The sequence below is a fragment of the Notamacropus eugenii genome, chromosome 2, assembly GCF_028372415.1.
Source record: "Notamacropus eugenii isolate mMacEug1 chromosome 2, mMacEug1.pri_v2, whole genome shotgun sequence".
NCBI classification, from domain to species: Eukaryota; Metazoa; Chordata; class Mammalia; order Diprotodontia; family Macropodidae; genus Notamacropus; species Notamacropus eugenii.
Genome location: NC_092873.1, coordinates 48,806,829 through 48,818,983, shown reverse-complemented (window position 1 = coordinate 48,818,983; position 12,155 = coordinate 48,806,829). Strand labels below are relative to the sequence as shown.

The 12,155-nt window shown below is 46.7% G+C and overlaps 1 protein-coding gene across 5 annotated transcripts in view; it reads left to right on the top strand.

Annotated features, from left to right (window-relative positions):
• Positions 1-12,155, top strand: part of GTF2IRD1 (GTF2I repeat domain containing 1) — a 220,665-nt gene that overhangs the window by 96,697 nt on the left and 111,813 nt on the right. For 4 of the 5 annotated variants that reach the window (XM_072640171.1, XM_072640169.1, XM_072640168.1 and 1 more), the window contains exons 5-8: positions 2,442-2,625; positions 3,757-4,061; positions 7,591-7,680; positions 9,573-9,656. In XM_072640171.1, coding sequence (XP_072496272.1) covers positions 2,442-2,625; positions 3,757-4,061; positions 7,591-7,680; positions 9,573-9,656 — 663 coding nt within the window. The remainder of the gene's footprint in view (positions 1-2,441; positions 2,626-3,756; positions 4,062-7,590; positions 7,681-9,572; positions 9,657-12,155) is intronic. The other variant, XM_072640170.1, reaches the window with a different exon arrangement.

Sequence of the window (12,155 nt, the reverse complement as noted above, 5' to 3'; positions counted from 1 at the left end):
CAGGTCAGTCACCACTCAGCTCCACCCAACAAGGCAACTTGCCCCAGTACATGGTGATAATGTCATATTGAGCAACAGTGGCCATCTCTGTGCCCAGGCTTGTGCTAGGCTCTTTGGAAGATACAGAACAGGAGAGAGTACCTGCTCTCAGGTGCCCTATCAACTACTTTGTGGGCAGATGAGATGTGTATATACAAACCACTTCGAGAACAATATGGTGACTTCTTCTCTAAGTTCAGAAGGACATATATGTAGAGCTAGAAGGAAATTCTGAGGTTATCTAGCCCAACCCCTCATTTTACTGATGAGAAACTTAGGCCCAAGGAAGATAATTGATTTCCCTAAAGTCACAAAGCATTCGTGGTAGGAGCAGTTCTGTTTCCACCGTGCTACAACATCCAAGCCATGAAGGACCTTAGAAATCACCTAGTCCAATCTCGTCATTTTACAGATAAGGAACTGAGGCACAGAGAGGGGAATTAATTTGCTTAAGTGGGACAGCAAAGAAGTTAGTGGTCAACAGGGTTTAAAAGGCTGTCTCTTTCAGAATCTGGAATGAGATGTATCTTGGGGTAGAAGATGAAGGAAAGAGGAACGGCAGTAGGCTATTGTCTAAGCATCATGAAATCCTGGGTCAAGGAGTCTGGATTGGATGCCATGAGCAAGTGGGAAACCCTGTAGAATCTGGAGCTGGGACATACCAGTCTTGGCTTCTATCCCTTAGCCCCTGTAGGAGTGGGGAGCCTTACTCTGAACACTCTTTCCCTCCCACCACTGAAGTACTTCTGAGAAAATTGGGCCATGAGGACACCCCTTCTTGGGACTGGGCACACAAATGGTGCTCACCATGATCTTCTGACCCTGCATTGGGGCATGGGGAGCACACAGACTGAAGTCCATCACTAGCTAGCTATGCGATGCTGGACAGGTGGCTTGGCCTCTCTGGGCTCTCTCTTCCCATCCCTCTGTAACATGAAGGAGCTAAACAAGTCGACCCCATGAGGTCCTTTTTGAATTGCCATGATTCGATGATTCCTGTATAAAAGTCAGGTTAGAAACTCTTGTTACCAACTTAATTAAAGCATTATCTGGCTCAGAGAAGAGAGAGAGGAGAAAAAAAAAAAAGCAAGCCAACCTCAAAGGCAGAACCCACTTATTGGTGCACGTCACACCCCATTAGGCTGGGCATTGAAGCGTCTCACCAGGCGGCTGGGAGGACTGGGGATGCCAGGAGGGCTGGAGAATGTGGTTCAATCAGTTACAGATAAAATGAGTTCTCCCTCTCCAGCGCTGATCTGAGCATACCTCCTTCTACATACACACACACACACACACACACACACACACACACACACACACACACACACACACACACACACACACACACACACACACTAGAGAGGGAAAGGAAAGTCCCACAAGGAATCATGAGTTGGCACTTTTTCTCCAGCTTCTGGGCCTGGTCTGTCATGTGATAGAAGTAAGGCAGAAGCTGGAAAGCAGGCCCCAAGCTCCCTCCCAGGATCCCAGGCTTCTCTCCTTCCCTGTTCATGTCCCCCACTTCCTCTCCCCACCGTCTCCCTTCCCTCCTTCTCCTCCTACATCGAGGGCTCATTCATCACCTCTTCCTGTGTCTGCCTCCTGCCTGGCACTTGATAAATGTTTATCGATTGATTATTGATTGATTGAGCCCTGCCTTTTACTCATTCCTCCTTTCATTTCCCTTCCTTCCATCTCTCTCATTTCTCTAGTTCTTTCTCTCTCCACTTTTTCTGTCTCTCTGACACTCTCTGTTGTGAGAGTATTCTTTGTGACCTTGGAAAAGTCACTGAAACTCCCTAGGTCTCAGTTTCCTCATCTGTAAGATGAAAAAGTTGAACCTGATTGCTTCTGAAGTTCCTTCCAGCTCTAAGGCTGTGGTCCTGTGAGTCTCTCTGAACCTTAGTTTCCTCATCTGTAAAATGACGCATTTGGACGAGATCATTTCTGCAGGTCCGCTAGAGCCAGGATGTTTCCCCTCTCCCACATGTCTCTCTCTGTCTCTGACTCTGTTTTCAATCCCTACCTCCCTTGGTTTCTTCATCCTTGGGTTGGGAGAATGGAAAGGAAGTTGGCATTTCTAGTGTCTCCTTCCATTCCTCTAAAATGGCTTAGGAGAGCAGGAGGCAGCACATTGAGGGCATTGTCCTCTCCATCCCCTCCCCAGAGGTAGCATGGGGGTTATTCAGCTGTAAAGTATGTGCTTCCCCAGGGGGCCTGTTGGGTCTGGTTTTCCTGGGATCTTGGCAGCCAGTATCAGAGTCAGTAGACGAAGGATCAAGCTCCGGCGCCCCAGGCACCAAACGGCTCCTTGTGGCTCTTGGCCCAGCCCAGCGTTGGTGGTCCCCTCTGCCCCTGGCCCTTATCGCCCTAGTAGATACTCCTCTCCCCTCCCTGCCTAGGTGAGGCCCTGGGAAAGGCGAGCGTGGTCCCTGTGCCCTATGAGAAACTGCTGAAGGAGCCTGGCTCACTGGCCGTGCATGGGCTACCTGATGGCCTGGGCTTCCGAAAGCCATCAGACTATGACCTCAAGGCTCTCATGGCCATCCTGGAGCAGAGCCACCGAATTCGCTTCAAGCTTAAGAGGTGAGTGCCCCTTTGGCAGAGGGAGGCCTCAGCCTGGAGGGAGGGAGGGAGGCTTTCTGGTTCAGGGAACTCGGAGCCTGCTGGGGATGACTTGGCCCCTGTCCACAGGGAGTCCCTAATCTTGTGAGGGACACACAGTCCCCCTCCTTAAAATCAACTGCTGTGATCAGAGACACTCAGGGAACCCCTGATCAGATGGAGGAGATGGAAAACATCAGAAATTCCACCAAAAATACATCTAGTGGTGCATATTTATCAGTGTAACTTATGTACATAGTGTTGTGAGGATATAGAGTCCTTCGGATCAACTAAGTTAGTGAGAGAAGGCATTCTGGAGGAGGTGAGCTTTGAATCAGATTTGGAAGGAGCTGGGGAGAGGCATGGCTTTGCCAAAAGGAGCATGGTGGGCATTCTGGGTGGCAGGGACAGCCTGTGCAAAGGTATAAGGGGGGAAATAAGCACATGGTCTGTGGAATGAAGCTAAACAGGATGGTTTGGTCTTAAGAAATCTCAAGTCTTAGAAAAGGAACAGTAAGATATCAGTCTGGTAAGATTAGATAGTATGGGAAAGAGTGAATATTGAAGGAAAAGATCTGAACCCTAGGCTAAGGAGTATTGATTTGATCCCATGAGCACTAGGGAGCCAAAGTCAGCTTTGGAGCAGAGGAGAGGGATGTAAAATAATTTACTTGGAGCCAGGGAAACACTTCCATTTTGGAAAAGCAGGATGTCCCATTTGCAGCAAGTTGATAGAATTGAAAGACTGGGTGTGAGGGGACCTTGTTCTATCACTATCAAGATGTGTGAACTTAGACAAGCAACTTGCCCTGTCTGGGCCCCAGGGTCCTGCAAAGTGAAGAGGCTGATAATCCCAGCCCTGGCTGCCTCTCAGAGGATAAGGATAGGGACCAGACCTGGGATTGCGTTTAGATTGGAAATTCAGGGTCCCAAAGGATTTAATAGAGACAGAAATTGAACCCAGTTCTTCCCGGCTCTCCATCTGCTTAGCCAGAGTATTTTATGTGAAGTTGCTTAGTGAAAGCTAAAAAGTACTACAACAGTATGAGGTATCAGTCCCCTGCCACCTTCTTAACTCTTCTCTCCACCTCTCATTTCTTCCCCCAACCCCAGGCCACCAGATGACAATGGACGGGACTCAAAGTCCAGTGTGGAGCTGAACTGTGTCTCTCTGTTGCCTAAGGGGCCCCGGGACTCTGGCCTCAATGCCCAGGTCCCCAAGCCCACCTCCCAGGACCCATCAGCCTCCTCGGCAGCCATGGCCAACTTCTTGTACAATGTCTCCATACCCAACCATGTTGCCATGGACCTCAAGCAGGAGGGCCCAACCAGCCTGTCTACCGCCACCGACCTCCTTCTGGCTCGCCCTGGTGGAGAGCCCAAGACTCCAGGTGCCCAGGACTTCCCTGACTGCTGTGGTAATGCTATCATCTAGCCCTTCCCCAAGAAAGCAACAATGAATAGGAGTGGGGTTGGTGCTTCAGCTATCAGCACCCTGGAGAGGAGCCACTCTGGGACGGGGAACACAGATACAATGCTAGCATTAATAATACTAATAGCATTTGCAAAGTGCTTTACATATCTTATCTCATTAAAATAATAGCATCATAGATCCAATTAAAAATCTTAAAGACCATCTAGTCTGATCTCCACCCATTTTGCAGATGAAGGAACTTGGACCCAGAGACTTTAAGTTACTTGTCCAAAGTCACACAGTAGACCAGGAGACAGACTGAGGATCCTTACTGGCTTTTTCCCTGATGCTTACAAAAATGTCCAGGTCTCCTGTCGTTTGATCTGACCATTCCTGCTCACTTTGTAGTCCAGTATCCCTCTTTCTTTTCGTAGGTTAATTCCTAGAGAAAGCCATTTACATTAGCTACCTCTGCTTGCTGTCCTTGCTGTCCTAAATCTTCTGCAATCAATCTTCTGACCTCATTACTCAGATGGAATTACTGTCTCCAAAAGTACCCATGATCTCCTAATTGCCAAATCTGATGGCTTTTTCTCAGTCGTGATGCTCTCTGACATCTGTGCAGTATTTGATATTGTTGATCTCTCCTGGTTCTCCTCCTTTCTATCCAACTTCTCCTTCTCCATCCCCTTTTCTAGTTCTTCATCCCCCAACACTATATCCTGTCTTCTCTTTTCTTACTATATTCTCTCAATCAATGATCTCATCAACTCTTATAGGTTCAATCATCATCTCTAAGCAGATGATTCCAAGATTTGTACATCTAACCTTTATCTTTCTGCTGATTTCCTGCCTCACATCTCCAACTGCCTGATGGACATCTCACACTGGATGTCTCAGAGGCATCTCAAATCAACTCAACCAAACAGAACTCATTATCGTCCCCTAGAACCTTTTCCCCTTACTGTTCAGGATACCACCATCCTCCCAGTCACCTTGACCCACATGCTTGGTTTCATCCCTAAATTCTTCAGTCTGAGGTAAATAATTGCCCCAGATAACCAGTCCTCTGATAAATTTTGCCATATCTACCTTCTCAGTATCTCTCATATATGCACATTGTCTCCACTCATGCCATAACCCTAGTTCTGGTTCTCATTTCTTGCCTGATCTGTTACAACAGCCTTCTCCTTGGTCTCCCTTACCCCAGTCTATCCTGCTGTCAGCGGCCAATATGATTTTCTAAAGCACAGGTCTGTGTCACCTAGCTCCCTTCCATGACTCCAGCAGGCTCCTTATCATCTCCAGAATCAAATGTGAAGTCTTCTGTTTGCCATTTAAAGCCCCATGTAATCTGACTATTGCCTTTCGAGACTCATTACTTCCATGTTTTCCACAATCCAGCCACCCTGGCCTATTGAGCAGGACCCTCCTCCATCTCCTGACTCCATACTTTTTCACCTGCTCTTCCCCATTCCTGCTCCCTCACCTCCACCTTTCATTTAACTTTGCCTCCTTTAAGACTTAGCTCAAATGCCTTCTGCCTTCTACAAGAAAGAGGCCTTTCTGCCAGTGTCTCTATCCTTTTCCATCTACACTCAATATATCTTGTATATATCCTATATGTGCCTGGTTATTTGGGCATTGTCTAGCCCACTGGACTGTGAACTCCTTGAGGGAAGGGCTGACATTTGCCTTTCTTTGTATTCCCTGTACTTAGCACAACGCCTTGCACATAGTAGGCATTTAACAAATACTTATTGGCTGACCAAAACTTGAAGGGAATTGTTTAATGAAGAACCAATGGAAATCATACAAGAGAATGGATTGGGGGGCCTTCTAGCCATACTGTGACCAGGAATATGGGGCCTCCCCCACAAACTTTATTTTGTTCATCTGTAAAATTGGGCTAGAAGATCTCCAAGTTCCCTTCAGGTCCTATTAATCCATGATTGAAATGGAAGGAGCACTGGCTTGAGATTTGGGTGTCCTAGGCTCTCATCCCCAGCTCTTATGAGCTCACTGGGTGATGTAGATCCAAATGTTCACCTACTCTGGCCTTAGTTTCCCATTCTATAAAATGAGGTAACTTCTGAAGTCCCATCCAGTTTCAGCTGCTTGAGGGGAGAGAAAGAGTTTACTGGTCAAAGGAGTTTTTACTTGTGTACTGGTTCCTCTTGTGTGTCGCACCTTTTGTTGGGCAGAGGGCTGAAGGGAGGAAGCAGGACAGAGAGGAGGACGGTGTGTATCTCGTTGTTGCAAAGGAGTCCACAATCCAATTAGGCCTCATACAGATGAAAGAAATCAGGACACCAGTCTTGATAAAATAAAAAGTCAATGGATTCTCTGTTCAACTTAGCAAGTATTAAGCACCTACTGGAAGACAGTGTGTTGACAGGCCTAAGACAAAAACATAACAGCCCCTTTCCGCAAGGAACTTATTTTTGAATAGGGGAGAAGGGAATGATAGTGTATACAGATAAGTAAATACCCTTAAGTAATTTCAGGCAAATGGAAAGAGCAAATACTTCTAGAAGGAAGAGGAAGATCCCTTTGAAGAAAGCGGTACTTGAGGAGGGGAGTGTGTACCTAGCATGAAGTGCAGCCTAGGCAAAGGTCCAGAGGTGGTAGTTGTAATGCTATGTAGGAGAAACAGCCATTATGCAAATTTGACTAGGATACACAGTTGTTTGATAAGAGATTAATTAATTTAGTTAATTAATTTAAAAAGCAGATTAATGAAGGAATTGAAGGGCCAAAGAGAGTAATTTGTGATTTGCCCTAGGGGTAATAGGGAGCCAAAGACTTCTTGGGCAGGGAAGTGATATGATCACACCTCTACTTTAGTAGTAACAGTATGATGCCTTGTGGAGGATGGATTAGAGAGGAAAAAACCTGGATGCAGGAAGACTAGTAAGAACTGTAGAAATTCCAGAGTTGATTTTACATTTTACATTTCCCTCCTTCCCTTAGGGAATATAGGCTGGAGCTGTCACAAAGCTGGGTGAGGCAAGCCTTGAATGATGAGAAAGATTCAGATTATCAGGGAGGGATGGGGGGATGGAGCTGAGGGTTCATTCACTAGAGATTCTAGGGATTTGGGGGTGGGGTGGAGGATGAACTCTTTTCTTTCCTGACTGATCGTGGGGTCAGAAGTCACCTCCCCAGCCCTCCTCTTTTATCACATGCTTTCAGACCAAGGACATCAATTTCTTCTTATTTTCTTCCCATGCCAGATGGCCCAATGGATAGAGCACGGGGCCTGGAGACAGGAAGACCTTAATTCAAATCCAGCCTCAGACATTTAACTAGATGTATGACTCTGGACAAGTCATTTGACCTCATTGTTCCTGAATTTTATCAACTGTAAAATGGGCATAATAATGGCACCTACCTCCCAAGGTGGTTGTGAGGACCACAGGAGATAATATTTATAAAGCACTTAGGATAGTCCATCGTTGGCACTTAATCAATGCATATTTTCCTCTTTCCTTCCCCCCTCTCCATATCCCCTTATACTTCCCCCTGTCTAGGACAGAAATCATCAGTTTCTGGTGGACCGCTCATCCAAAATGTCCACGCCTCTAAACGCATCCTCTTCTCCATCGTCCATGACAAAACAGGTAGGGTGGAGTCTGTGTCCTGTGAGCCCACTGGGCAGGGGCCTGGATAAGAGAGTGGGGCTCTCAACCTCGGCTGAGGACGGCTCCGGAGTCGCCTTTAGCCATACATGGTGTAAGACTAGGAACTACTCTTCCCTGGCCTGTGTGATGGCAGACTAAGACAGAGGAGAGAAATGACAAAGCAGGAGAGGGGGGGTTGTTGGCTCAGGCAGTTCTAAGGACCTCAGATCTCAGCCCAACCAGGATTGACTCTGGGAGCCACAGTGAGAGATAGATGTCCCTTCCAGCTGTGAGCCTCTCTGGGGATGCAGGTTCCCATCCCCATTCTCTTCTCAGCCCTTGGATTAATATGGCAGCATGATAGGAGAGTCAGAGTCTCACTGAAGAGAAGAGACATGAAAGTGCATCCTCTTCCTTTCTGTGAAGAAATGGGGTATAATGGGTACCCGTCACATATCCTATCAGAAACGGGGACTGTGTCTTGGTTTTGTTAAGTGAGGTTGAGTGTTAAGTGAGAAGGCTCACTTACGGGTGGGAGGGTGAAGAATGGTGCCTCTAGAAATGATTGTGGTATAAAAATGAAAGGCATCCACACAACTGGTTTAGCCAGGAAGGACAGAAGGATGGATGGACTCAGTGCTGCTTCTGAGAGGGTCATTTTTTGGAGAGGCCATCAGCTCCTCCTGTAGAAAACTGCCCAACTGGCAGGAAATCCCTCCTGATGACCCAGTGACCCAACCCTATATTTTCAAAGCGCTGTACAAAGACTCCACCTTGATCTCTGGCCTCTGGGGGCCTCTAGTCTAGCGGTGCCTTCTTACCATGGGATGTGGCCAAGTGAAAGCACTGAGATTGATACAGGGCTGAAGAAAAACTGTTAAATGAGATGTCATAACAGAAAGCATTTAGGAGACCTTAAAGTTGCATAGAAATGATAGATACTATTGTGGTTATTACCATCATCTGACATGGGCCTTTGGGATGAGGCTAAGTGCCTTATCTTGCCATCAAATGATGAGACTAGCCATGGGAGGGGTTCCTTGTCCGGTCAGGATAATCATTGAGACTCCTCTGATTACTCTAGGGAGGCTTCCAGGAGGAGGCAGGGATCTCAGGAGTCATTCTATTAATAGCAGTAACCAAGTTGAATGTAGGCCAATTGGGCATTGGAAGGAGAAGGTGGAGATGGTAATAGGAGTGGGCAGAGGGGCATGGGAAGAGAGAGACAACTAGGCAGCCTGGCATAGTTGAATCAGAAGACGTGTTCAAGTCCTGCCTTTGATTTTTTCTATGTGCATAATCTTGGGAAAGTCTCTTCATCTCCTTGGGCCTTGGTTTCCTCATTTATAAAATTAGGGGGTTGTATTTCATGGTGGCTGTACTCTCTACACTTGTAACCTCACTTATAGGGAAATCCCCTATAACCTCAGTTTTCCTGATCTGTAAAATGAGACAGTTGGACCAAAGACCTTCTGGGGTCCCTTCCAGGCCAAGATCTTGGATACTCTTGATAACATATCATCACTGCCATATTCATCATGGTCCTCTAGGAGGTCTGTGAATGGCTGACTGGTCACTTGAGCTCATCTGAATCTCCTTGGCATTGTTCCCAGGAGAGGATGGTTGAAGATGGGGGGGGGGGGGGGGGGATACAGGAAAACAAAGGAGGCCCCAGGAAGAAGAGAAGGCTCCGACCATAAGGGGAGAGAAGAGCTGTTGTTGCCCTCAGAGCATCTCTGATGAGATAGGGGTCATATCTGGTTGATCAGGGTTGGCAGAGCCCAGGGTGTGCGTCCCTCAATGGATAGTGCTGCACGTTGGATAGGGGGAGGGGCGATGCAGGCCAGGCACCATATGGACACGTCTTATTTCTGATTTTTTTGTTTTGATAGAGAAATGGGACAGTTTTATAAAAGAAACCGAAGACATCAACACCCTGAGGGAGTGTGTGCAGATCCTGTTTAACAGCAGATATGGTGAGTGGGAGTTGAAATCCCATTATGCAAATGCAGGCCCGTGTTTTGCATATCATTAAGCTGCAATCATTCTTGTTCCCTAACACAGCAGCAGGAGCCATATGCTGGAGCACCCCACTCTTTCTGCACGGCTGCCATCCCGGCTCCGACTCTCACCACGTCTCGGGAAGGTTATGTCAATATTTCCCTTCCAGATCCCGCAGGCAGAGGGATTGAGATGTGGGGCCCAAAAGTGGCTAGGAACCTGGGGGTGGATGGAGCAGGCGTGCTTTGGTTAAGGACTGGTGGGGAAGATACCCCAGAGCCAAGGATCAGCCCTTTGGAGTACCCAGGATAGAGAGAAGAGGCTCCAGGGGCCCAGGTGACCCAGGAGAGCCAGTTCCCTGGCATCAGGCCACGTGGCTTTTCCTCTTACTGACACATCCTTGAAGACCACCATTTTTATGGACTTTGTAGATTACATCCCAGGCCATCAGGGAAATTCAATGTCAGATTTCCTCATCTGTAAAATGAGAGCAGTAGCCCTACTTGTACAACCTGCCTTGTGGGATGGCAAAGGATGCTATGGAGATATAAGTTATCATTCTCGTTCTCCCACTTTGCCTGGTGTGTAGGGTATGGGGGATGGCAGTTGGGTAAAACTGGACCCATGATTTCACTGGTTTAGGCAATTTCAGTTCTCTGCCAGGTCTCAACAAGCATTCTTCTTAGACAGCTACCTGGGGCTCCTAGAGAGTGACAACAGTCTCACCTACCCAAGTTGTGACTTGAACCCAGGTCTTCTTGGCATGAAAACCAACTCTCTTCCCCATACCTCCCACTCACACCTCTCACACACTTCTGTGTGACTTTAGACAACTCCTTTCACCTTTCTGGTGCTCAGTTTCTTTATCTGTCAAATGGGAATAATAGCCTTGCACTGCCTACCTTCAAGGGAAAATGGGATATATATGTAAAACACTTGGCAAGCCATAAAGTGGGGATAAATACTAGCTATTTTTAGTCTATAAGTGTGGGCAATCATGATGGCGATGGAGGCATCCATGAAAGGCCAGCCCCAGAGCCAGGGAGGCCTGAGTCCAGGAGGACCAGAGGACTGGTTGGGTATCTGGAGTGTGTGTTGTGTTCCCCTTTGCCATTTGTCTAGCCTTGGACTCTTTGGAGCCTTTCTCAGAATTGTGCATCTAAATGTGTAGGATTACAAAGGAAGCCAGTTGCCCTGGAATATGATTAATTTTTTTTAAAAACCAAGTTTATAGACCATCACCACCCCCAGGTTAAAAAGCTCCTGGTTTAGAGGATAAGATCCTTAGCTTGACATTCAGATCCCTCCGATAATTCAATTCAAAAAACATTTACCAGCCCTTTCCATGTATAGGTACGTGGAGAGCTGGATTTAGAATCAGGGAGACCCGGGTTCAAGTCTCGCTATAGGATCTTCTCTGGGAAGGTCACAAGACCTGTCTGTGCTCCAAAGTAACCATATGACTCCAGTTTGCAAAGAATATGCATTGGTAGAGGGAGTTTTCTCAGTAGGAATTCCCTATACCAATGAAATCAGTCAACAAGCATGTATAAAGTACCTACTGTGTGCCGAGCTCTGTGCTAAAATATAAAGATCAAAATGGAAACAGCTTCCACCTTTCCAGAGCTTCCCCTACGTCGGAGGTGATAGTGGCCTTCCCTGGCGCTCTTCATTACAAATGGAGGGAATTGTGAGTGAATTAATTGGCTTCTCTGTGCCAAGCACTGAGCTTAGAGCTGAGAATACAGGTAAAAAAGCCAGATGGTCCCTACTCTGAAAGGAGCCTCAGCTTTAGGGGAGGTAGGAAGACTAGTTGTCTTGAGTGTGCAACTGGAGGGCGGATGGCAAGGCCCAGTGATTTGTCGTCTTCCTGGAAGATGCCATGGCACCACACACAGTAGGTGTTTCTCCTAAGCTCCAAGAGCTAGACAAGACTTTGAAGCTTGTCCAACCTAATTCCCTCATTTGACGGTTGAGGAAACTGAGGCAAACAGTGCTTAAGTGACTTGCCCAAAGACACTGAAGAAGTAAACGGTAGAGCCAGAATTTAAACCACCCAGCACTCATTCTACTACCTCCTTGCTTCAAACCCATCCTCAGAAACGAGTTGTGTGACCTTGGGCAAGTCACTTAACCTTAGTTTCCTCATCTGTAAGATGGGAATGATAATGGCCTTCACCTCCCATGGTTGCTGTAAGGATCAAATGGATTACTATTTGTAAATAGTGTTTAGCCCAGCACCTGGCACATAGTGATTATTATATAAATGTTAGTTATATAAAGGTTGATATTGTTATTATGTTTGTCAGTATTATCAGATTAGATTAGTAGAGGGCTTCTTAAATTAAGGGGGGTCATAAGCCCTTTGACCATCCACTGAAGCCTACAATGCCTTTCTCAGAATCATGTTTTTAGATGCCCAAAAATTAAATATAAGTTTACCAAGGAAATGAATTATATTGAAACAGAGATGG